The sequence below is a fragment of the Salmo salar genome, chromosome 15, assembly GCF_965601325.2.
Source record: "Salmo salar chromosome 15, fSalSal1, whole genome shotgun sequence".
Taxonomy (NCBI): domain Eukaryota; kingdom Metazoa; phylum Chordata; class Actinopteri; order Salmoniformes; family Salmonidae; genus Salmo; species Salmo salar.
This window is the reverse complement of record NC_138305.1, coordinates 39,630,167-39,656,681: the sequence shown is the minus strand read 5'-3', so window position 1 is coordinate 39,656,681 and position 26,515 is coordinate 39,630,167. Positions and strand designations below refer to the sequence as shown.

Below are 26,515 nucleotides of genomic sequence, written 5' to 3'. Positions count from 1 at the left end.
GAGTATGTGGAGGAAACCCCTTGGCGCCAATAAAGCAGGAAACCAATGAATAGAGAATTTGTTGTTGCATAATGACAGTTAAATCGTGTGTGTGTGTGTGGTGAATGAGGGTCAGGGAGGTGGTTGAGGGTCAGGGAGGTGGTTGAGGGTCAGGGAGGTGGTTGAGGGTCAGGGAGGTGGTTGAGGGTCAGGGAGGTGGTTGAGGGTCAGGGAGGTGGTTGAGGGTCAGGGAGGTGGTTGAGGGTCAGGGAGGTGGTTGCGGGTCAGGGAGGTGGTTGCGGGTCAGGGAGGTAGTTGAGGGTCAGGGAGGTGGTTGCGGGTCAGGGAGGTGGTTGAGGGTCAGGGAGGTGGTTGCGGGTCAGGGAGGTGGTTGAGGGTCAGGGAGGTGGTTGAGGGTCAGGGAGGTGGTTGAGGGTCAGGGAGGTGGTTGAGGGTCAGGGAGGTGGTTGAGGGTCAGGGAGGTGGTTGAGGGTCAGGGAGGTGGTTGAGGGTCAGGGAGGTGGTTGCGGGTCAGGGAGGTGGTTGCGGGTCAGGGAGGTGGAATAGAGGCTCTGTGACTGGGAGGCAGCAGCAGGAAGGGGTTTTGATGTAGTCTTTGGAGGCTGTAGCTACTGGCGGGGCTCCAGGTTACCGGGCCGGGAATCCCTGCCTCCCGGGCAGCCTCCCCAGCTCTGGGGCTCACAGATTGGTGCTCCTGGGTAGAAGGGACCGGCAGCAGCCTTGAACAACCAACATCTGGGCTGCATTTCACATGCTCTGATATCACCGCAACTATGCATTCCCAGATTTTTGTGATAGTACTCTCGCTTTGTCTGTGAATTGAGCAGAATGATTTTCAGGGGCTGCTGTAAATATTATATAGGAGTCTGATATGTATAACTGTGAAGATGGGGGTGGGTTTTATTTGCTTGTATGAATGGTGCGCCCCCCACACAAACACACATGTAGATCCCCAATGAATCATGCACATACAGTGCTAAGACATTGTGTTCCATATGCTTCCCTTTTCATCTCCCCACCCCTCCAATGACATCTATAAACAAAGCATCTAGAATTCGTTTGTGTCAGTTTTCCACTCGACGTACCATTTGATTTGGCAGCTGTGTTCTGATGTGTCTGAGTGCTGATGAGGTGGTCGTGTCCTCCGTGTCTGTCCCATAGATGAAGCACGTTGAGGAGCGCTTCGGGAAAGACGCCAACAAGGAGGTTCTGCTCATGTGCATCGGCGTCACGTCTGGCGTGGGCCGCCTCATCTTCGGCCGGGTGGCTGACTACGTACATGGAGTCAACAAGGTCTACCTACAGGTAACGCCTACTATTCTTCAGATCCTACACAGGCCAGACTATGACTAGACCGAAGTCTCAAGTGTGCCCTATTCCTCATATACCGTAAATTCCGGACTATAAGCCGCAACTTTTTTCCCACGCATTGAATCTCGCGGCTTATACAATGACGCGGCAAATATATAGATTTTTCCCGTTTTTTGGCGGCATGAAGCTTTTATTAGACCAATGAAATTGCCAATATCGGATCAAGCAATTCTGAGGCTATTCAACTCCGACACCGAAGGAGATGACTTCAGTGGTTTCAGTGCACAGGAGGAGGAAGATAGTTACCAATGACTTTCTTGGTGTTTACTGCAAATTTTTTATTACAAGCCGTGTTTCGTTAAAGCCTGTGTAAAGTTCATTTGTTTCAATGTACCGGTAGGCACCTGCGGCTTTTTTTTTTTATTCAGTGGGTGCGGTTTATATTCAGGTGCGCTCAATAGTCCGGAAATTACGGTAACTGTCGTGCACTACTTTTGGCCAGACGACACCCTGTACCCTCCTATAGTCTACTCTATGTGGAATTGAGGGTGTCATTTAACATGCATCTCCAACCTCATGTCATAACCATTACTGTAATCAGCTGTTGCAATGATTGATGTAAAGATGCAATGCTGCTGTGTTCATCACATTTACATCTCCTCCCTGACATCCTCTCCTGTCCCCCCAGGTGTCTTCATTCATGGTCATCGGCGTGATGTCCATGATGATTCCTCTGTGTCATGTGTTCGGAGGGCTGATCGCTGTGTGTCTGCTCATGGGCCTGTTTGACGGCTGTTTCATCTGTATCATGGCCCCCATCGCCTTCGAGCTGGTGGGCTCCCAGAACGTGTCCCAGGCCATCGGCTTCCTGCTGGGCATGATGTCTGTGCCCATGACCGTGGGCCCTCCTATTGCAGGTATAGTACAGTGGACAAGCCAGGCAGCATCCCAATGCTCTGCCCTTCTCCCGTCATAGATTTAACAATGATGGAAACTACCTCCAGTGCACACTTTAGGAGAAGGGTGGAGGGGAAAAAATGATTTGATTTGAATTGGGATGCAGCCCCAGTCTCTGTAGAATCATGACGACATTCTGCTGGGGACAATAGGACATTCTGCTGGGGACATTCTGCTGGGGACAATAGGATATTCTGCTGGGGACATTCTGCTGGGGACAAGAGGATATTCTGCTGGGGACATTCTGCTGGGGACAATAGGACATTCTGCTGGGGACAATAGGACATTCTGCTGGGGACAATAGGACATTCTGCTGGGGACAATAGGACATTCTGCTGGGGACATTCTGCTGGGGACAATAGGACATTCTGCTGGGGACATCCGGCTGGGGACAATAGGACATTCTGCTGGGGACATCCGGCTGGGGACAATAGGACATCCGGCTGGGGACAATAGGACATTCGGCTGGGGACATTCGGCTGGGGACAATAGGACATTCTGCTGGGGATAATAGGACATTCTGTTGCTGCAAGATCAATTATACAGCTACACAGTTTGTGCTGTTTGATGGTTTGAAATATATTAACATTTAGCTTGATGATGTAAAACGTTGATGCATTTCTCCCTGGAGTATGAGTTTGATATGAGTTGTTTTTCTATAAACTGCTGCCACTTGGTGTTTATCTGTGGAACTGTGAAAGTAAGGGGTTACATTCATACTCCACCAAACATAGAGGTACATACATACATCTATTCAGAACATGGCAACTTCACACGTTCTACAAAGTTGATATGAGTAGAGACATTATGTCATGAATATGATACATGTGTAAGAAATGATATACCCTGTGGGAAATGATACATGTGTAAGAAATGATATACCCTGTGGGAAATGATACATGTGTAAGAAATGATATACCCTGTGGGAAATGATACATGTGTAAGAAATGATATACCCTGTGGGAAATGATACATGTGTAAGAAATGATATACCCTGTGGGAAATGATACATGTGTAAGAAATTATATACCCGGTGGGAAATGTATGTAAATTCCACCACTGGAATGTTGAGTGCAGACGTCCATTCATGTTAAGCTCCTTCTAACTTGATGTCATTCATATCCTCATGAGTCATGTGCAACCTGGTTACACTGTACTACAGACAGAGCATCTGTTTTTCTCACAAATAGACTGGCATTCCAGGGAGAGAGAAGGAAACTAAGGGAAAGTCAGGAAGTCATGCAACTGCCGAGGGACGGGAAACGACCACAAGGGGCGACGAACAGAGGGGGCTTATTGGCTCTGACCCTAATCCACTCAGTCTTCACTGGACAGTAATAATCAGCAATGTTTGTATTACAAGAGTGGGTTTGGACACACTACTTAGTATCACTCAGTCCCAGCACAGATAAACCTGCCTTTGTTTTATATCTGAGAGGACCAAATAAGGTGTTCACTGTGGTTTGACGTTACAGGGTTATGCTCTCAGGACTGGGGGCATACTATAGCTGACCTGTGGGGTTCAGGGGTGCTGCTGAACATTGTACCTCGTTTTGTTGAGGCCAGTTTTTAGGACACTACAATAGTCATGATGAGCGACTCCCAGATGTTGATGTCTCTCCCTCTCCCTCCAGGGTTCCTCAGGGACAGGCTGGGGAACTACGACGTGGCCTTCTATTTGGCTGGTATCCCTCCCATCGTTGGTGGGGCCGTGCTGTGTCTGATCCCCTGGGTGGAGGCTAGACGTATCAGGAGAGAGCAAGAGGCAGCCAAGGATGTCACCCAAATTCTGGAGTTCAAGAGGAACAGTGGGGGTCAGGGAGATGCACTAGCAGCGAAGACCGCAGACGCCAAATCTGTCATTTAAGTCTGTCATCCAAAACACACTCAAAACACAGAGATGCGTCCAGACATAGAGTTCATACTCACTTTCAGGCACACACACACTTGGAACTGCTGATTATATCTTTTTTAATGATACAAGTATAGACGAAATATGTATTGACCTGTGGTGTATGTGTAAACAATATTTTAATGGCTGCTTTTGCCGGAGAATGTGTGGAAAATTCTGAAGTAATAATACATTGAATGTGATCTTGAAGAGCTATGCATCAGATTGTTCCATCAATCTTCCAGCTGTTGAATTACCTTAAAGGTTCAAATGGAAAATGGAGAAATCTCACATTTTATATTTCTTACAAGGGAACACGCGCATTACTTGGGTGCTTTTTGAAGGCTGCAAGCACTTATTTACATAAGAATAGCGATGGCCAGTCTCGCTAGCAAATTCTCCCGTTTTCAATGTGCATTCTTTGAGGATCATTATTTTCATTGAGTAGAAATGTCCAATACAAGCTTGAATATAGATTTAAGGCTTTGCAGAATTTTGATAAGATAAACAAACACAAACTAGATTTATTGGGTTTGTTTTTAAAAATATATTTCCAATCAACACTGATGATATAATTGACCATATATGGTCAAAGAAACAGTATCTATTGTTTGTCAAATGACCCCAATCATCTCTTAAGTAGTATAAGTAAGTTGGTGTTGCTTGTCTTGACTACAGTATAACAAAGATACAAAAAGTATACTGGTGAGTAGATTTAACCAGGAAAAATACTGTCAACCTTAAATCAACCTTTTTTTCAGTTTATTTGTGGGGGGTTTTATACTCTCTTAAAACATGGCAAGATTGTGAATGTGTGGGGAATTAGTGAGTTATATTTTTGAAGTATGACCTGAGTGTACAATGTCACTTCAAAGAAGTACTGTATGCCATAATGGGTGGGGAGGTAGGTTGTGTCTAGTGGTTGTAGGGTTTACCATTGTCTTAGTTTTAAAGGTGCTTGGGCACCTCAAGGGAGCTGCTTAAAGCACAATTAAAGCGTCCCACCCATGAGATATGAACTGTCATCATCGTCATCTCAAGGCTGCAGTAGTCTGGACCTGAAATAGGTCTGACTTTACCTGAGGCTGTATTCAGTCGTTATGATCTCTGATACAGTTTAGCTTATTTTGCCCGGCGTACAAAGTGCCTAAAAATCCTTTTCAGTGTTTCTACATCAGAACCACCATTTGTCATTTCAGTATACATAGTTTATAGCCAGCACAAAACAGGATCCTAAAACTAAACGTCTGCTTGTCTGACTATGCAACGTGAGTGAAGGATGAATGTCAATGTTGATTTGTAGGGAGTCATTTACATGCGACGTGGATTCATTCATTCATATTATGAATGAATTTTTATTGTTGAAGTTGACGAGTATTTTATCCCGCACATATAGTAAACCAATGTTCTACTTTCAGCATATCTTCTAATTGTAGTAGACTCACTCGCTCCATCATATTTCAAATGTAACTTGAGATGCGAGCACCATTAGTCATTGACAAATGTGACCAGTAGTCAATGGTTAACTTGACTCAATGTAACTCTCTGCTCAGTTTGTTAACCTTTTATTAGAAAAAGCATTTGTTTTAACGATCATATTTTTCATATTTGTATTTATTTTTTTCTAGAATTTGTTTAATGCCTGATGTCATGCCATAATTGATGGGTGTTGGCCTTTCTCATTATTTGATATATTGAAGGCCAAATGGTCCACCATTTTATTTTGTATTGATTCTTCTGCGTGTGGCCTTGAAATGTAAAGAAAAGATAATGGCTGGTTTGTCTATGGCCAACTCTGTTTACCAAAGCACCACCCTCAGGATAGTTTATTAGGCTTTTCAAACATTTTATCACCCTCCTGCAATTCAACAATCATTGATAATTATAAAGATTGCCCTTGGAGAACCCACAACTTTTACAGTGAAGGATTTTGACTCGACAATCCCTTGACCACTAAGCACGCAGAAAAGTCATAATTTATCAAAATCCATACTATCCAGCTTTGTGGGTCATTGGTTTCTCCAAGGCAAGACTTGTGACGCAATCTACCTCCGATGTCATGCAAATTTCTGGTATTTTGTCCTGACAGGATGGAGATTCAAATGATTACAAAACGGGCAACGTTTCCCTTCCACGCCACTGTCCTTATTTATTATCCAAACATAGAGAGAGACCGTGTAAAAGAGTATTTCAGCTTCCTAGGCGTCATTGTTTCCTCAGAAAGGGTGTGTTGCTGCCTATCTGTACCACAGAACAGTGTTTGTGTCTGAGAAGTACAGTACTTCAGTGGAATTTTGTGACCTGGGAAATGCTAATAAATCTCTAATTCTGAGAAGAAAAGTTGCTATCTTGAACTTCAATCTTGCTTTTGGAATTAGCTTTTTTTTATTTTTTTTATTCATTTCCACATTTAAATGTTTTGCTGTTAATTTCAAAGTGAAATAATACCCTTGTTACAAGGAATGTTGGAGATGTTTTGTTTTTCTAACCAGAGAATACCTTTCGAATAGGGTATTTCTAATTATATATAATTCGTTTTATTTTTTAAGTTTATGGTAATTTTATATTTTTTTACATCATAGACACACAGTTGCACAATTCACCAATGAAAGCCTCAGGTAATTTCTCAAGTAATGGATATTCCTGAACTCATACCTCCCAGAGGTTTACTGATATACCCCTTTGCCATAAACCATACTAATTGTTTTAGTATAATTATTGATTCTCATACTGAATGAATTCCTTGCCATCCAAAGAAGTGTGTCACTGTTTGGGAATGTCCCGGTATTTAGAGAATGTAAAGATGAGTCTATGCATGTTCTATTTTTGTTAAGTGGCTAAAGACCAAATTCAACAGCATATTGTTTGAAATGGTGTTATACGTTTCTACTTACGTAGGTTATATATAGATTTTATTGCAACTCTTGCTGTACACAGGAGTAATTGAGTGTATACTGATGCCTAATAATGCAAGGAGAATTCTGTAATGCATACTGTGTCACAAAGAATATATACTTTGCAGCTTTCACTTTCACCCCATGTTTTCTGTCATTTTCCTGGTTCACACATATTTCTTTATGTACACATGGTGTATTGCTGATCATCCAAATCCCACATAGCTTTATTTAGTCATTTCAGCATGTTATTGCTTTTCATAAAGTCTTCATATATTGTTTTTTTTAATTGCATGATTGTGTGATATGTAATAAACACATTTTAAATACATATTTTTAACAAAGTAATGAGTTGTTGATCATTTTTTTTCTTGAGTTTCTCATTCATCACTCTTCAGTTGCATCATGGTAAAATGATTATAGGTCACACACAATTTGAGTGTTTCAACATCTCTGTATAGGGCCTAGTTTATTTATGCTTCTACAAACACCATTCTTCAAGGTTCCTACTTTCTAAATGATTAACACCTTCCTAATATTGAGTTGCACCCCCTTTTCCCCTCAGAACAGCCTAAATTCGTTGGGGCATGGACTCTACAAGGTGTCGAAAGCGTTACACATCGATCGATGCTGGCCCACGTTGACTACAATACTTCCCACAGCTGTGTCAAGTTGGCTGGATGTCCTTTGGGTGGTAGACCTTTTCTTGATACACACGGGAAACCCAGCAGTGTTGCAGTTCTTGACACAAGCCGGTGCGCCTGGCATCCACTACCATACCCTGTTCAAAGGCACCACCACCATACCCTGTTCAAAGGCACCACCACCATACCCTGTTCAAAGGCACCACCACCATACCCTGTTCAAAGGCACCACCACCACCATACCCTGTTCAAAGGCACCACCACCACCATACCCTGTTCAAAGGCACCACCACCATACCCTGTTCAAAGGCACCACCACCACCATACCCTGTTCAAAGGCACCACCACCATACCCTGTTCAAAGGCACCACCACCATACCCTGTTCAAAGGCACCACCACCATACCCTGTTCAAAGGCACCACTACCATACCCTGTTCAAAGGCACCACCACCATACCCTGTTCAAAGGCACCACCACCATACCCTGTTCAAAGGCACCACCACCACCATACCCTGTTCAAAGGCACCACCACCATACCCTGTTCAAAGGCACCACCACCATACCCTGTTCAAAGGCACCACTACCATACCCTGTTCAAAGGCACCACCACCATACCCTGTTCAAAGGCACCACCACCACCATACCCTGTTCAAAGGCACCACCACCATACCCTGTTCAAAGGCACCACCACCATACCCTGTTCAAAGGCACCACTACCATACCCTGTTCAAAGGCACCACCACCATACCCTGTTCAAAGGCACCACCACCATACCCTGTTCAAAGGCACCACCACCATACCCTGTTCAAAGGCACCACCATCATACCCTGTTCAAAGGCACCGCCACTACCATACCCTGTTCAAAGGCACCACCATCATACCCTGTACAAAGGCACCACCACCATACCCTGTTAAAAGGCACCACCATCATACCCTGTTAAAAGGCACCACTACCATACCCCGTTCAAAGGCACCACTACCATACCCTGTTAAAAGGCACCACCATCATACCCTGTTAAAAGGCACCACCATCATACCCTGTTAAAAGGCACCACTACCATACCCCGTTCAAAGGCACCGCCATCATACCCTGTTAAAGGCACCACCACCATACCCTGTTCAAAGGCACCACCATCATACCCTGTTCAAAGGCACCACCATCATACCCTGTTAAAAGGCACCACTACCATACCCTGTTAAAAGGCACCACCACCATACCCTGTTAAAAGGCACCACTACCATACCCTGTTCAAAGGCACCGCCACCATACCCTGTTCAAAGGCACCGCCACCATACCCTGTTCAAAGGCACCACCACCATCATACCCTGTTCAAAGGCACCACTACCATACCTTGTTTAACGGCACCACCATCATACCCTGTTCAAAGGCACCACCACCACCATACCCTGTTCAAAGGCACCACTACCATACCCTGTTCAAAGGCACCACTACCATACCCTGTTAAAAGGCACCGCCACCATACCCTGTTCAAAGGCACCGCCACCATACCCTGTTCAAAGGCACCACCACCATACCCTGTTCAAAGGCACCACCATCATACCCTGTTCAAAGGCACCACCACCATCATACCCTGTTCAAAGGCACCACCACCATACCCTGTTCAAAGGCACCACCATCATACCCTGTTCAAAGGCACCACTACCATACCCTGTTCAAAGGCACCACCACCATACCCTGTTCAAAGGCACTTGGGGTATTTTATTGTGTTACTTTTTTATTATGATTTACTTTAGTTTATTTGGTAAATATTTTCTTAAATCTTTCTTGAGCTGCACTGTTGGTTAAGGGCTTGTAAGTAAGCATTTCATCGTAAGGTTGGATGTCCTTTTGTATTCTGACAAATGAAGTTTGATTTCATTCAATATTTTGTCTTGCCCATTCATCCTCTAAATGGCACATGTATTCAATCCATGTCTCAAGGCTTAAAAATCCTCCTTTAACCTGTCTCCTCCCCTTCATCTACACTGATTTGAAGTGGATTTAACAGGTAACACATCAGTAAGGGATCATATAATTTACCTGGTCAGTCAATGTCATGGAAAGAGCAGGTGTTCCTAATGTTTTGTACACTCAGTGTATAAAGCAAAGGGTGATTGTATTGTGTGCTGTAATCCAATGTCAATATTGGACCACCCTTTAATTTATAGCATTTTTTTCAAATGTAGACATTTTTACAAGTATAATTATTTTTTTTTGTAGTCGTGCATGTAAAGCACAGAAGCACAAATATTTATAATGATAAAGAAAACATCTAACATTTCTAGTATGACGGCTAGATGTCGCTGTATTCGTGAATTTATTTAAATCATATGACTAGTACTTCCAGTACGCTGATCTCCATATTAATGTCATACACTTGACATAAGGAACCACGGCTTTTACCATCCAGCCAACGTTCTCCATGTCCGATTCTTCATGCAATGAATGAATGAATGACTCGAAAATATATCAGCAAGTGTCGTTGAAGGAACGGTCAGTGCGCACAGTTTGTTTACCAAACGCACTGGCGCAAGCTTTCCAACCAGCAGAATACAGCGCAGCCATCATTTGACTGCTCGACCAATGCCGGTCTCGGCCGCCAGAGATCCTGTTGGGAAAACGAAGCATGTTCGTTTCGCAAGGATGGAGGAGGATGATAATAACGATGACCAAGAGGAACATACTCTGTTTGACAAGAGGAAAGACACAAGGCGAGGGGTGATGAGTGTAATGAAAGGGAGGCAGGAGAGTTCGAATTCGGGGTTTGATGGTGAGGTTGAAATCATCGGTGAAGTTAGTAGCGCCAGCGGTTCTGGAGGCTGCAGCGGCTGGATCATCACCTTGGCGCTCTGTGCATCATTCCTCGGACTGGTAAGAGTGCTTGTTGTTAGGCTAGTAGGCAAGTAGAAGGGACTGAATTTGACAATTTTCAACATCAAGGCCCTGAAATTAGCTACTATATTTCTACCAGGGGTGTATTCATTACGGTAACCGTTTACCGTTTAAGAACCAAACAGAGCAAAACGAGAGTTTCTGTTGGACAAATGCAGGTACCGGTAGGTCCCTCTCGGTTTTGTTCCGTTTGCTTCCGTTTAAGAAACGTTTTGCAACAGAATGAATACTCCCCTGGTTTATTGCATATTTTGGTTAAAATGGAAATTGTTGTTAGGATTATGTTTCCCTATCCCCATATCTTCGCTAACACTAAATCGCAGGTTGTCATTAAATGTTTAAAGCTTCATCTTATTGTACTTGAGTTTTACAAAGTCAATGTATTTATTCCCATTCAATAAGATTTAGACTTTCCAAATTGCATTCATTGAGTTCATTATTTCTGTGATTGTGGTTGTTTCAGTGGAGGTAAAATGAGCGTTGTTAGGCCTAGATCCTGAATGAGCAGAATTTGCATTTCATGGCTGTAAAACCAGCCAGGTCACCCGTGATACAAGTCAGTATTCGAAGTTCATCCATGTCTGAGGACCTTAAAACCCGCCACCATGGGCAACAGTGAGTGCTGTTATGTTCAAGTAGGTTTCAGATTTGCTAGGGCATTGAACGTTGATGGGCGTAAGCATATGATTATAGTGCCAAAGGTTGCATGTTCGACCACAGCGACAGATGTCTCAAGGCTTTTAAGCCTATGCCAAACCTTAACCCTTGCCTTAACAATTCGGAGTTAGTGCCTAAACTCTGGGGCCAAAGATTGCATGTTCGAATACAGCGATAAAGTTGTTTTAGAGATTTTAGTTTAAAGCCTATCCCCAACCTTAACCATTCTGAGTTAATGCCTAACCTTAGGATTTCGTTGTTAATACCTATACTTAACCCTAACCTTAAAAATGCAGAGTTAATGCTTACACTTGACCTTGAACACTTCGAAATTTGACGTTTGATAAACATGGATAAACATTTCATTCTGACATAAGGCATAGCTAGTTGGTCAAACTGGCTCTTCAACTTCAGAACTTTTACTTCCTGGCACCTGTCCAAATGTACAATTCTGAATAACTGTCTTCTTAGAAAGGGACATGAAAACAACATTTTTACATTCTTTACCATTTGGTTGCCACACAAAGTTCAAAATACATGTATCCTAGAAAATGATGGGGCCCTAGATGCTACCAATGTTTGCCTGAGAACTGCACAAGGGGCAGGGCTGTATCTTACTTATACTTGATAATACTAGTAAGTGTTTTTTTATTATTTCTGTCTTCTAGGGGATGAGTATCTCTGTTTTAGGCCCCACGTTTCAAGACCTGGCCATCAACGTCAACCAGGACATCAGCAATATCTCCTACATCTTCGTAGGCCGCTCGATGGGCTATATAGGCGGCTCTGTGTTGTCCGGGATTCTCTTTGACTGCATGAACAGCCTTCTTCTGCTGGGTATGTCTAACAAATTAAAATATACATCAACTCAAACCACAAATAAATGATGTCCGTTGGCAAAAAAACCTCCTATTATATTTCAGCTCTAAGGTTTGTGGTCTTGTATGGTTCAGTTGGTAGGGCATGGTGCTTACAATGCCGCGATTGTTGCTTCACCAGGGCCACCCATATGAAAAATGTATGCATGCATTATTGTAAGTCACTTTGGATAAAAGCATCTGCTTAGTGGCATTTATTATTATTATTATTATAATACTGAACAAAAATATAAACGCAACATATATATTGTTGGTTCCATGTTTCATGAGCTGAAATAAAAGATCCCAGAAATTTTCCATATACACTTATTTCTCTTAAATTCTGTGCACAAATTTGTTTACATCCCTGTTAGTGAGCATTTCTTATTTGCCAAGACAATCCATCCACCTGACAGGTGTGGCATATCAAGAAGCTATACTGAACAAAAATATAAATGCAACATTCAACAATTTCAAAGATGTTACTGAGTTACAGTTCATAAACGGAAATCAGTCAATTGAAATAAATTCATTAGGCCCTAATCTATGGATTTCACATGATTGGGCAGTGGTGCAGCCATGGGTCGGCCAATCAGAATGTTTGTTTTCCCCACAAAAGGGCTTTATTACAGACAGAAATACTCAGGGCTGACATGGTTACACATGCAGACCACGCCAGATTGGTGCACATTGTCCTGGGTACAATACAATGCCACTCTAAAATGTGCAGTTGTCACACAACACAATGCCACAGATGTCTCAAGTTTTGAGGGAGTGTGGAGTTGGCAGCCTGACTGCAGGAATGACCAATAGAGCTGTTTCCAGAGAATTGAATGTTCATTTTGCTACCATAAGCCGCTTCCAATGTCATTAGAAAGAACTTGGCAGTACGTCCAACCGGCCTCAACCGCAGACCACGTGCCCAGTCATGAGAAATCCATAAATTAGGACCTTTTACATTTATTTCAATTGACTGATTTCCTTCTATTAACTGTAACTCAGCAAAATCATTGAAATTGTTGTGTTTATTTTTGTTCCAAATATATTAGCCTACACAGTATGCACGAAGCCTTACTGCCTTACTGCATCACCTATGTTTATCAAATAATGCTGTAGGTTGTTTTTTTGTGGGTCATTACCTTTTTCCACAGTGCATGGTGCACTGTATAACACTGTATTTTCATCACAGGCCTTTCCATGTTGGTCACAGCGTTTGGGATGTTTGCAATCCCTTTCTGTAAGACGGCCCTTCTCCTCACTGCTCTGATGTCCAGTATTGGAGTTTCTATGGGCTTTCTAGATACAGGTAGGAACAAACAATCTATCTTTAATATAGTAAATAGGTACCTACTTACTGCACAGTACAAGACATGGTCCTTAGTGAATGCCTCTGATGCCGTTTGCTGTCCTCTCTGGCAGGTGGTAATGTCCTGATCTTGCAGACATGGGGAGATCAGGCTGGCTCGCACTTGCAGGCCTTGCACTTCAGCTTCGCCGCGGGGGCCTTCGTCTCGCCCATCATCGCCAAGCTGCTCTTTGGAACAGACTTAGACCGGGATGTGGCTACGAATGGCAGCATGGCAGCCCCGCCGGCAACATCAACCTCTCCGGCTGTCACAGACAATATGCCCCAAACACCGCCCTCTTTTATACCCGGAAGCTATGTCCTCAGTAGCAGCACCCTCAACTCCATGTGGGCCTACATTGTGATCAGTGGTTTCATCCTGTTAATCTCCCTCCTCTTCTTCATCCTCTACGCCCGCCACAGGCCCTCTCAGGGCAGGGCCCAGACCCCCTCAGGGAAGCACTTGGTGTCCAAGCATCACAACGCACTCATCGCCATGCTCTTTGTCTTCTTCTTCTGGTACGTGGGGGCCGAGGTGGCGTACGGCTCCTTTATCTTCACATATGCTAAGGATTATATCCATATGGACGAGGCCCAGGCAGCAGGGCTCAACTCCCTGTTCTGGGGGACGTTCGCTGCCGGCCGGGGCCTGGCCATCTTCTTTGCGACCTGCATGCACCCAGGCACCATGATCCTACTGAGCCTGGTGGGCTGCACCCTGTCCTCCCTGTTCCTTACCCTCTTCAGCAGTAACAGGGTGGCCCTGTGGATCTGCACTGGTGTCTATGGTGCCTCCATGTCGACCACTTTCCCCAGTGGGATCTCCTGGGTGGAGCAGTACACCACAGTGACGGGGCGCTCGGCGGCGGTTTTCGTGGTGGGGGCGGCCCTGGGGGAGATGGTCCTGCCCGCTCTGATGGGCTTCCTGCTGGGGAGGATCCATGGTCACCCCCTGTTGATGTACCTGACCCTGACCACCGCCACAATCACCTCCATCCTCTTCCCCTTCATGTTCTGGCTGGCCTCGTCCCCCAGCGGCCCCAGCAGGACACCCCGCATCAGGGGCCGCAAGGAGCCCGACGACAGTGAGTACCGCCAAGGCCTGTTGGACTCAGGAGCCAATGACGAGGAAGAGGAGCAGCAGGAGGATGACGAGGCAGACCAGTGGAATGACGCCGACTTTGAGGTAATCGAGATGGATGACACCAGCCTTATAAACTCTCCGAATAAAGCATTATCTCATAGTAAAGCGCTCTCTTTATCTCCTAATAAAGCGCTCTCTTTATCTCCTAATAAAGCGTTGTCATCTCCTAACAAAGGGCTCCCACCACCTGATGTTACGGGGACATCAGGCGACATCAGTGCCACATCTGTCCCCTCTACTGCCCAGTCCCTAGAGCCCACAGTTGGGACCTCTTTTTCAGACTCTCCCCCTCTGCTGGAGGACTCACCCGGACAGAAAATGCTGCTTTCCCTGGACCGGGAAAAGAGGGACTAGGGGCTTTATTCAAACCATATCGCGGAAATTCAGCGTGATTGAAATTTAAAGGCAATGTTCCCGCATTAGCAGAGAATATTCACTGTAAACGCTGCATAAATCAGCTCAATCCAAAATGACTTTTACATTTCTATTGCGCAATCTGTAAAGCTTCAGCGATCCAGATTAAATAGAGCCCTTACATGCTTATTTGATTTAACTTGGCAAGTCAGTTAAGAACAAATTCTTATTTACAATGACGGCCTACCGGGGAACAGTGTCTTGTTCCGGGGCAGAACCACAGATTTGTACCTTGTCAGCTCGGGGATTCGATCTTGCAACCTTTCAGTTACTAGTCCAACGCTCTAACCACTAGGCTACGCTGCCGCCTCATGTGCTCTTCAATTTGTATTGCTGAAGCGTTACGGATTGCGCACTAGAAATGTAAATCTAACGCTTCAGCGATACAAATTGAAGAGCCTTAAACCTGGGATTCAATCCGATCAGCGGCAAGGCCAGGACTCAATCCAATTGCGCTTTGTCCACAATGGTCCTTTTAAAGGCATTGTTCCCTCGTTCGCGGAGACCGCATTCACAGTAAATGCTGCATATGTCAGCTAAATCGGAAATTACCTTTTTTAATGGCAGTCACGAAGTGCAATCGGAATGAATCACGCCTAGGGGCTCTAGTCTGGGTGTGAAATGCACCATGAGTGCTGTAAAGACGTTACAATAAGTATTTTATATATTAGTATTATAGAAGAGCCCCGTCTTCCTCTCGAGAGAAACTTGTTTGTTAATGTCTGGTTGTTTGTCATGTGCTTCTTTAGCTTGTTAACACTCACATGTAAGGGCTCTATTTAATCTGGATCGCTGAAGCTTTACAGATTGCGCAATAGAAATGTAAAGGTCATTTCCGATTGTGCCGACATATGCAGTGTTTACCGTGAATGCAGCCTTTGCTAACGCGGGAACATTGCCTTTAAATTTCAATCATGACTTAACGCTGAACTTCCTGCGATACGGATTGAATAGAGCCCAAAATGTTTGACACTACGGATTTACAGTGCAATGTGACTTACCCCACAGCTTATGTCTACTATGTTATTTGAGGCTGTGTTTAGGGGGAAACGTTTAGGCCTCTTACAACGGTTGCTGGTAATGAATGATAAAAGTAGGAATACGGAAGAATCACCAATGTAACATTGAAAATAGGTTCCTTTAGATGTAATTTCTTTGTCATTCATATTTAGTAATATGTGAATTATCAGCAGTTAAAGATAGGGATGTTAGCCACCAATGTGGCCTGATTATGAATTATGTTTTTGTCAGACCTTTGAATCAAGTTCGTTTTCTGCACTTTTTTGTAAAAAAAAAAAATATCTTTTAGAAAACCATTTAGAAGTGTTGTGCAGTGATCAGTTGTAGTTTTTCATTCAGATGTGTGATCTTTGTGCTAATAACTTGATCAATCTCTGAATTATTCTATTAAAACAATGAAAATCAAAACCATGACAAAATACAAATACTAATACATGGAGTTTTATTAAACCAATCTTCAACCTGCACCCACAGCAATGTCCATTAAAAACGGGAAAAAACAACAACATTTCCTTCATTTTTCTTTTTACATTTATACAAATCCACAGATCCTGTGTATAGTTGTTTTGGGAAACAATAGAATCCATCTTGACATGGTTAGATGAAATATGCTGTTAACATGGAGAAAGCATTAAAAAAAAAGATGCTTAAGGAAATAATATTCTCTTGCCATAAATTATCAAAATACAGTATTGCAACAGTCCCAGAAGTAAAAACTGAAATGAATAATCCCCATCAGTGTCTCGGAGTATAAGGATAATGCTTTGCCAAAATGGACAAATACAATCGAGGCAAAAAAAAAAAAAAAAAACGTATTACCATGGCACACAAACAGAATGGATAAAAACTAGCTAGTTGATTTGTCCACTGTGATTAGAGCTTTCCTTTTTTAATGCTGATGCACAGAGATAATTCAGATGGGCACGGTACAATAACTATTTATAAAATGGTATTTGATATAAAAAGGGAAATGAAGTTGAACAGTGGTTTCTTTAGTCAATCTTCGTATCGTCGGGAGCTCCTTAGGAATACCGTTCAGACTTACAAGTCTTGCATTTACAAATTGCTACAGCGAGTACAGGATAAAAGTGTAAGGTCCTCTTCGATCAGAGTCAATGCCATCGTTATGATACAGACGAGACCATCTGAAGAAAAATCAGCTTCACGCACAACCAACCAATAGCAGCTAATGAAGACTGAGCGAGTGAGAACAAATCAAAGCACCATTTAAAGGAAACACTGAACTGGATGAGACAGCGTTGGTTTAGCACCAGAACAGCAGTCCAGAACGTGTTCAGAATCAGAACTGCTCCAGGAGCTGTCGGAGGTAGGGCACCTTGGAGAGCTGTCTGTTGACCCGGGACAGCTTGTAGAGCACAGGACAGTCCAGAGACACACACGGAACCTGCCGCTCCGCACTGCCGCTACAGTTCCTACAGATCTGGACCAATGGAAAACAGGAGGCTGGTTAATGGAGTTTAAACACTAATGAATCGTTAAAGCTTGTTCTATCTACAGATCTTCACCAACCAGTGACCTATCCCTGTAATATTACATCAGTGTTAAAAATACAATTCTAAGCTTAGCTCTCTCGCTCTACTCTATCTTTTTAGAAAAACTAGAATGAGCTTTAACATATCTGCAGCCTGTGGTAGCTTCCCAATGATGTCCTGCGCCCCGACCGCTAACCTGTAGCAGCTGGTCCTGCTGGCTCTCCCACAGCCGCATGTCCTGGTAGAGAGTGATGGCCACGCGTTGGGGCTCGCCCCGGCAGCTGATACACACACCTAGCTGGGTAAGCTCATCACACACAGGACAGTGCAGCGTGGTGAAGTACTGGGAGATGGTCCCCTTCCTCTCAGCCACCGTGGAGCACGATGCCTTCTGGACCTGAACAGAGAGGACATGTTTCGAACCATGGGCTGGACTATAATAGGAAAAGTGGTCATCAATCACATAAATGTAGTTATTATCATCAAGACTGTCATTCACTATTTGACAGGGCAGACACTGTTTTATCCTCTAAGAGTTATGTCCCTTGGTGCTTTAGTCTGAAGCAGGCTACCAAGACAACAGTATGAAATGAGCATGTCCTATACACAATTCGCCACTAGATGGCACCGTTGGCATCTCAAAAAGGCAGTGCCTCTAAATGACTTGGGCACAATGTCATTGGATGAGTCTGATTCGATTTGTGACATGTAGCCCTTTTTTTCTTTTGTTGTCCGTCTGCACTACAGTCTGGACAAAGCTTTCAAAATCATTATGTCTGCTTCAGTAGTCTGTGTGTGTCAACAAACATCAATAGATCAATCGTTTAATCAGTTTAATGAATCCCAGTAACTAACTTTTGGAGCAGATGGCCCACCACTCTTTCATAGCCTCACCCTGGGGATCTCCTGGTACCAGCTGAGCACGTCCACGCCGATGAGCTGGAAGATGCGCTGCAGCGGGGGCAGGATCTGCTTGGTGATGTAGTAGGTGGCGTTGAGGCGCAGACTTGGGTCCTGCAGCACCTCTAAGGGCCGCCGCACCAGCTGGATGAGGGGCAGGCCGGGCGTCCCGTACACGATCACGTAGGGCACCCTCTCGCCCGCCCGTGGCTCCAGGCGCCGGTCATAGGCCATCATACGCCTGGGGGCACCCCAGATATGTACAGTTAAATCCATATTGTGGTGTAGGACCACACATGCAGTATTCAGATTTTAAAATGATCACATTTGTATAATTTTCTTCAAAAGGGAAAATATATGAATTATGCATTTGATTCCTTGTTTTGTACTGCAGCAAGATAAATGACTGTAATAAATTGTCTTAGCTAATCTTCATGAATCACACTGAATATTCCCCTCTTAAACCATCTGAAATCACATTTTAACACCCAGCTGGGTTGCTAAGCAACTGTCTCAGGTACAGTACACTGAGCTAGGCCGGTTGTAGTGCAGGCAGACAATGGGCATTCTGGGAAATCAGTAAGTGGCTTCACAAAGAGCAAGCAGGCAGATGAGAGGGAGGTCTCGCTCACTCACACACACACACACACACACGTCGGCCCACATGCCCACACAATATTTCTCAATGATGCTATTGTTCCAGTAATTCAGACAGTATCATGTCATAAACAGTAGGACTCCCCTCGGGCGGCGTGTTGTTGGTGTACCTGGTGAGCTCCAGAGCAGGGACGCAGGTCCCCGGCCGGTAGGAGCTCCTGCCCCTGTACTCCTTAGCGAAGGTCAGGTCCTGCATGCTGGCCTTGGCCTCCAGCACCTTCCCACACTGATGCTGCACAAACTGCTTCACCTGGCTGATGTCCCGCGTCTCAAACAGCAGCTTGATGGAACGCTCCAAAATCTAGGGAGACAGGGAGGTCCCACACCAGTCTATATTGTATACATCAACCAGGTTTTAAAAATAAATCCTTTCTCCCATTCCTATCTGTGTATTAGTCTGAGCACGGGCTGCTAATATACAACTGGCGTGACTGTGAAGGGTGTAGACAGAGTGAGAGAGCAGGCAGAAATAGTCTAATGTTGCCGGTTACCTTGGAAACAGCAGGGCATCCGTCTCGGCGCGCTGTTTTAATCCCCTTGGCGTGGAACACGGGGTCCTTCTGGTCCAGCCTCTCGTACATGTAGCCCACGTACCGCTTCTTTGTCTGGAGCACGCACGGCAGATACACCTGGGATCACACACACACAAAGGATTAAACTAATGGTTATGTAATTAATGCACAGACTCAAACAAATACCACACACACACAATGTCAACACATCCTAATTCACACTGATAGTAGCAAACGTGAGTTGTTGATTGAACAAGACAGACTGTAAATAGACTGACACAGCCAGCCAGTCTAGACACTTCATACTGAGCAGAGACTGTACCTTCTCAAACTTCAGCTTGACAGGTTTAGGGTTGGTAGCAGTCACTGCCTCTGCGATCTCGTTGCCGATCTTGAAGGCCTGCTCTTTAGTTGCTCCCTTTAGCAGGACAAACATGCTGAAAGAGACAAGCAGAGAGTTCAGAAAAACCAGACGATACAATATCTGACGATTCATTCTCTAAATCTCATCCCTTACCTGTCTGTGTCACTGTACACAACGTGGGCTCCCCATTTCTTGGTGTCGTTGACCAGCTTGATGGCTCTCTCCAGGGTCTCCCTGGCCTTGTGGACAATACTGTCACCAACCTAACGACACCATACAGGGAGAAAGATAGCTTAACGCTTTTTTTCTCATGGTTAAGGTTAATACAAACCCAGCTAACATGTGATGGGAGGGAAAAGAAAATGAGACAAACTGTATCACGTTGACTTTAGTAACAGTGATTTAGATTGTATACACTGAGGCCAGTTTATTAGGTACACCACCACGTACACGAAAATGGTTCGCCCCTATAGACAGTGAGTCACGTGGCCATGGCTTGTTATATAAAGCAGGCATCGAGGCATTCAGTTACTGTTCCATTGAACGTTAGAATGGGCAAAACAAGTTACTTTGAGCGTGGTATGATCGTCAGTGCCAGGCGTTTCTCAGAAACGTCTGGCCTCCTGGGCTTTTCACGCACGTCACTGTCTAGGGGTTTACAGAGAACGGTGCAATAAACATCCAGTCAGCGGCAGTCCTGTGGGTGAAAACAGCTCGTTGATGAGAGGTTGAAGGAAAACGGCAAGAATGGTGCAAGATAACAGGCAAAAAACGGCGCAGTACAACAGTGGTGTGCAGAACGGCTTCTCAGAACACACAACTCGTCGATCCTTGTCAAGGATGGGCTATTGCAGCAGACGACCACATCGGGTTCCACGCCTATCAGCTAAAAACATAAAGCGGCTCCAGTGGACAATTGAGGAGTGGAAAAACATTGCCTGCTCTGACGAATCCCAGTTCCAGTTGCATCATGCTGATGGCAGAGTCAGGATTTGGCGTTAGCAGCATGAGTCCATGGACCCATCCTGCCTGGTGTCAACGGTACAGGCTAGTGGCGGTGGTGTAATGGTGTGGGGAATGTTTTCCTGTCACACATTAGAACCCATGATACCAATTGAGCAACGTCTCTATGTCCAAAGAATTCAGGCTGTTCTCGAGGCAAAGGGGCGTCCGACTCTAGATAGGTACTAGATGGGTGTACCTAATAAAAACGGACCACTCAGCGTATATTATCCTTTTAAGAGGAAATGATTTTCACAGATCAAAACGTTACAAACACAAATCACAACAGGAGACAAACAGTTAAGTCAGATTTTGGTGAGTGTGACAGTGTGTGTGTGAACCCCAGGCCCTCACCTCTACGCTGGGCATGCGTCCAGAGCAGTTGGCGGCGGTATAGCCGAAGGTGACGTTGGTGATGAGCTTGAGTCCCAGCTGCCTGGCGTCCAGCAGCCTCATCAAGGCCTTGTCCTGCTTGTAGGTCTTCATGGAGCGCTTCACCATGAACCGCGTGTTCAGGATCTCCTCCAACATGCTGGGCAGGACCCCCTTCCTCACCGTGGGCTGGACGGAGAGGACACACACACGCACAGCTCGTCTTAGAAGATCCATGATAGTTTGTCGTTTGTTTGATCAAAATCCGCCGATTCCAGGAGAAAAAGTGCACGTTAATCACATGACAGTATCAGAGGACTAGTTGTACCTTGACAAAGGCGATGCCGTTGGGAGAGACGGTGATGTCATTGCGGAGTTGGTAGAGGAGCTCAGGGGGAACCCGCAGGGAGGTGCAGCCAAACTTAAACTCATCGGCCCTGAAACAATTCACAGTGGTTGGTCTCTGTACCTTGACTCACATCTCAACCTATCAGAATGATGAGAACGCGTGGAGTGTAAGCATGCTTGGTGTGCGTCTCTCTATCTAGGCGTTGTCCCTTACGTTCCCATGCTGTCCACGTGGCCCAGGCAGGTAGAGTAGCAGTAGTTGTAGGCGATGACGATGGAGGGGTAGAGCGACTGGAAGTCCAGCACCACCACAGAATTGCTGTAGAAGCGCGACTCAGGCTCCATGACCAGCGGGATGCACTGCGGCGCCCTCTGCTGGGCTCTCTGCTGTATGCTGGGCGTCACCGGGATGTAGTTCATGGGCTTGGCCACACGCAGCATCATGGACTCCACACGGTACTGCAGGGATGAGAGAGCAGAGTGAGACACATGGTACAGCAGAGAGGGAGAGAGCAGAGTGAGACACATGGTACAGCAGAGAGGGAGAGAGCAGAGTGAGACACATGGTACAGCAGAGAGGGAGAGAGCAGAGTGAGACACATGGTACAGTAGGGAGGAGAGAGAGGAGAGTGAGACACACGGTACAGTAGGGAGAAGAGAGGAGAGAGAGAGCAGAGTGAGACACACGGTACAGCAGGGAGGAGAGAGGAGAGAGAGGACAGGGAGAGACGGTACTGCAGGGCGGAGAGAGGAGAGAGAGGACAGGGAGAGACGGTACTGCAGGGCGGAGAGAGGAGAGAGAGGACAGGGAGAGACGGTACTGCAGGGCGGAGAGAGGAGAGAGAGGACAGGGAGAGACGGTACTGCAGGGCGGAGAGAGGAGAGAGAGGACAGGGAGAGACGGTACTGCAGGGCGGAGAGAGGAGAGAGAGGACAGGGAGAGACGGTACTGCAGGGCGGAGAGAGGAGAGAGAGGACAGGGAGAGACGGTACTGCAGGGCGGAGAGAGGAGAGAGAGGACAGGGAGAGAGGGCAGAGTACAGTGAGACATCTCATCTGACTTTCTCAGTAGACTGATCACTGACAACTCCTCTCTATCTGGTTTAGCTCAGTCTTTATATAAAGTTCCCTTGATCATCTTTCCTTTAATTTGTGGTATGAAGTACTTTTTCTGACCATCCACTGGACAATCACCAATTCCTAGATCCCAGAAACAGACAGACACCTTCTAGTCTACTACAGAGGGGGAGGTGAGCCAGACAGACACCTTCTAGTCTACTACAGAGGGGGAGGTGAGCCAGACAGACACCTTCTAGTCTACTACAGAGGGGGAGGTAGAGGTGAGCCAGACAGACACCTTCTAGTCTACTACAGAGGGGGAGGTAGAGGTGAGCCAGACAGACACCTTCTAGTCTACTACAGAGGGGGAGGTAGAGGTGAGCCAGACAGACACCTTCTAGTCTACTACAGAGGGGGAGGTAGAGGTGAGACAGACAGACACCTTCTAGTCTACTACAGAGGGGGAGGTGAGCCAGACAGACACCTTCTAGTCTACTACAGAGGGGGAGGTAGAGGTGAGCCTGAACTTCAACTGCACTAGATGAGAGGCATATCAGCTACATTGGACAGTGAGTGAAGCAAGGTTATTATTGTAAACGAAAACTAAAATCATGAATAAAACGATTTAGTAAACTGAAATAAACAAATCTGTTTAAAAAAATAATGCTACACTGAAACTATCTTTGATTCCAAAACGAAGTAAAAATAAAACAGTCATGAAATCAGTTCAGTTTTAGTATTATATATATATTTTTTTTTTTATCTAATGGGGTTTTCAAGCTTTTGGGGGGATTTCAAGCTAACAATCTGGTGGGTAAATGCAGCCAGGAGGTGGTGATTTTTCCAAATAGGATGGGTTTGTGTATCACAATCACTAGCTAACTAATGGGGGGTAGCCAACTTGATTCTTCCAACGAGTACAGAGATATACTATCTACATTTGATCACTCTTGTCTCATAGAATTTTCCAGGACAGCACTTTTAGTGTATTTGAGTAATAAAAAAGACAATTAAAATTTTTAAAAAAACTTGTAATTTTCACTTAAAAATGTCAGACTTAATTTGCCCTAACAAAAACATTTATCAACCCCTACAAACATGTCCAAGAATTATAATCCACATTTCTTGTTGCTGCAGGATTACTTTCCTGCTGTGAAACTGATCAAATTTAGATAGATCTGTACTATTAAAGTTAAAAAGCATTGGATTGGTGTCACCATATTTCTCTGTGCTATTCCTTTTAAATCCAAGTCACATTGAGGTTGGCTTTACAATTTAAACCTAACCTAAACTATGACCAGACCCGTCACCTTATGTATTACTGACCCAAGTTGCAGGAAGTGACATCCCAAAAAACAAACTATACAACACAAACGGCTCCTAGTCTCCCACGCATGCTTTCTGTCCCAAACACTAAAAATAAATATTAACATTTTGATACAACTAAAACTAAATCAAAATCTGCAAATCAGGTCAGAAAACAAACTGAATTTTAATATATATATAAAGAAAATAGGAAAAATCACCAAACTATACTAACCCTTGGTGCAAAACCCCATGTTGTACCTGTAGATAAACATTACATCAACACAGTGCTAATTCACATCTCATCCAATAACGTTCCAACGTGTGCTGGGTCCTGACCTGGGATCCCCTGGTGAGCACGTGGTAGAACTGGATCCCAAACACCCTGGCCAGCTCGCTGGTCCTGCCGATGATGTCATGCTGCTGGAGAAGCTGCACGGTACCGGCCACCCGGCTAACATAGTGGTCCACCACCTTCCACCTGGCAGGCACACAACACGGTCTGGGTCAACGTCATACAGGAAATCAAAGGTACTGCAGATGTAAAGACAAGTTTTATTGTCTCAGTTTCTACTGAATTGGTATGAAGAACCAATAAAGAGTTGATCACAATTTTTTTTTGACTACAGTCAGGGGCGCAACTTTGGTTTTAGAAGTGGGGGGGACATAATTATTATATATATTTTTTTATTTATCTAGTTGGATAAACACTCCAAACAGCCTACTGGACCGGTTAAAGACGTCCGCATGGTCCTAAACCACACAGTTGCCTCGTTTTGTATCACATTCCAATGATAAACTGGGGGGCGCAAAAATGCAATTTCAGTAAAAGATGCGCCACTGCCGATAGTAATAATGGGAGCACATCAATGAAATCAAATTGTATTGGTCACATACACATATTTAGCAGATGTTATTGCAGGTGTAGGGAAATGCTTGTGTTTCTAGCTCCAACGGTGCAGTAGTATCTAACAACTCACAACAATAGACACAAATCTGAAGTAAAATAATGTAATTAAGAAATATATAAATATTAGGACGAGAAATGTCGGAGTGGCATTGACTAAAATAAAGTAGAATAGAGTATATACAGTCGTGGCCAAAAGTTTTGAGAATGAAACAAATATTAATTTCCACAAAGTCTGCTGCCTCAGTGTCTTTAGATATTTTTGTCAGATGTTACTATGGAATACTGAAGTATAATTACAAGCATTTCATAAGTGTCAAAGGCTTTTATTGACAATTACATGAAGTTGATGCAGAGTCAATATTTGCAGTGTTGACCCTTCTTTTTCAAGACCTCTGCAATCCGCCCTGGCATGCTGTCAATTAACTTCTGGGCCACATCCTGACTGATGGCAGCCCATTCTTGCATAGTCAATGCTTGGAGTTTGTCAGAATTTGTGGGGTTTTCTTTGTCCACCCGCCTCTTGAGGATTGACCACAAGTTCTCAATGGGATTAAGGTCTGGGGAGTTTCCTGGCCATGAACTTTAGGAGGCGGTCCTGGCGCTTGCTGGACTTTCTTGGGCACCCTGAAGCTTTCTTTACAACAATTGAACCGCTCTGCTTGAAGTTCTTGATGATCCGATAAATGGTTGATTTAGGTGCAATCTTACTGGCAGCAATATCCTTGCCTGTGAAGCCCTTTTTGTGCAAAGCAATGATGACGGCACATGTTTTCTTGCAGGTAACTATGATTTGCAGAGGAAGAACAATGATTCCAAGCACCACCCTCCTTTTTAAGCTTCCAGTCTGTTATTCAAACTCAATCAGCATGACAGAGTGATCTCCAGCCTTGTCCTCGTCAACACTCACACCTGTGTTAACGAGAGAATCACTGACATGATGTCAGCTGGTCCTTGTATGGCAGGGCTGAAATGCAGTGGAAATGTTTTTGGGGGATTCAGTTCATTTGCATGGCAAAGAGGGACTTTGCAATTCAATGCAATTCATCTGATCACTCTTCATAACATTCTGGAGTATATGCAAATTGCCATCATACAAACTGAGGTAGCAGACTTTGTAAAAATTAATATTTGTGTCATTCTCAAAACTATTGGCCACGACTGTACATATGAGATGAGTAAAGCAGTATGTAAACATTATTAAAGTGACTAGTGTTCCATTCTTAAAGTGACCAGTGATTCCATGTCTATGTATATAGCACAGCAGCCTCGAAGGTGCAGGGTTGCGTAACCGGGTGGTAGCCGGCTAGTGATGGCTATTTAACAGTCTGATGGCCTTGAGATAGAAGTTGTTTTTCAGTCTCTCGGTCCCAGCTTTGATGCACCTGTACTGACCTCGCCTTCTGGATGATAGCGGGGTGAACAGGCCATGGCTCGGGTGGTTGATGTCCTTGATGATCTTTTTGGCCTTCCTGGGACATCGGGTGCTGTAGGTGTCCTTGAGGGCAGGCAGTGAGCCCACGGTGATGCGTTGCGCTGACCGCATCACCCTCTGGATAGCCCTGCGG

General features: G+C 44.6%; 3 protein-coding genes across 6 annotated transcripts in view; 2 read left to right on the top strand and 1 right to left on the bottom strand.

Moving 5' to 3' along the window:
- The window catches only part of LOC106571314 (monocarboxylate transporter 10), a 62,536-nt gene extending 55,135 nt beyond the window's left edge, over positions 1–7,401 (top strand). Inside the window, exons 4-6 of the mRNA XM_014144239.3 lie at positions 1,162–1,305; positions 2,000–2,228; positions 3,903–7,401. Coding sequence (XP_013999714.1) covers positions 1,162–1,305; positions 2,000–2,228; positions 3,903–4,135 — 606 coding nt within the window. The 3' untranslated portion in view covers positions 4,136–7,401. The remainder of the gene's footprint in view (positions 1–1,161; positions 1,306–1,999; positions 2,229–3,902) is intronic.
- A 2,640-nt stretch (positions 7,402–10,041) lies between these two features.
- On the top strand, positions 10,042–16,800 carry LOC106571316 (solute carrier family 60 member 1). Of its 3 annotated transcripts, none has more exons than XM_014144244.3 (5): positions 10,042–10,570; positions 11,917–12,085; positions 13,295–13,411; positions 13,525–14,636; positions 14,770–16,800. In XM_014144244.3, exons 1-5 carry the CDS (start codon positions 10,283–10,285, stop codon positions 14,845–14,847), a joined length of 1,764 nt encoding a protein of 587 aa, XP_013999719.1. In that variant the 5' UTR covers positions 10,042–10,282; the 3' UTR covers positions 14,848–16,800. The 3 variants fall into 3 exon arrangements, with proteins under 3 accessions (XP_013999719.1, XP_013999718.1, XP_013999717.1); XM_014144243.3 differs by having other exon boundaries at positions 14,749–16,800; XM_014144242.3 differs by having other exon boundaries at positions 13,525–16,800.
- The window catches only part of LOC106571315 (DNA polymerase zeta catalytic subunit), a 103,099-nt gene continuing 93,037 nt past the window's right edge, over positions 16,454–26,515 (bottom strand). For both annotated transcript variants that reach the window (XM_014144240.3, XM_014144241.3), the window contains 11 exons: positions 24,380–24,521; positions 21,891–22,135; positions 21,657–21,765; positions 21,311–21,517; positions 20,108–20,217; positions 19,913–20,027; positions 19,570–19,707; positions 19,189–19,379; positions 18,416–18,662; positions 17,718–17,918; positions 16,454–17,469 (listed from right to left, as the gene is read on the bottom strand). In XM_014144240.3, coding sequence (XP_013999715.3) covers positions 17,329–17,469; positions 17,718–17,918; positions 18,416–18,662; positions 19,189–19,379; positions 19,570–19,707; positions 19,913–20,027; positions 20,108–20,217; positions 21,311–21,517; positions 21,657–21,765; positions 21,891–22,135; positions 24,380–24,521 — 1,846 coding nt within the window. In that variant the 3' untranslated portion in view covers positions 16,454–17,328. The remainder of the gene's footprint in view (positions 17,470–17,717; positions 17,919–18,415; positions 18,663–19,188; positions 19,380–19,569; positions 19,708–19,912; positions 20,028–20,107; positions 20,218–21,310; positions 21,518–21,656; positions 21,766–21,890; positions 22,136–24,379; positions 24,522–26,515) is intronic.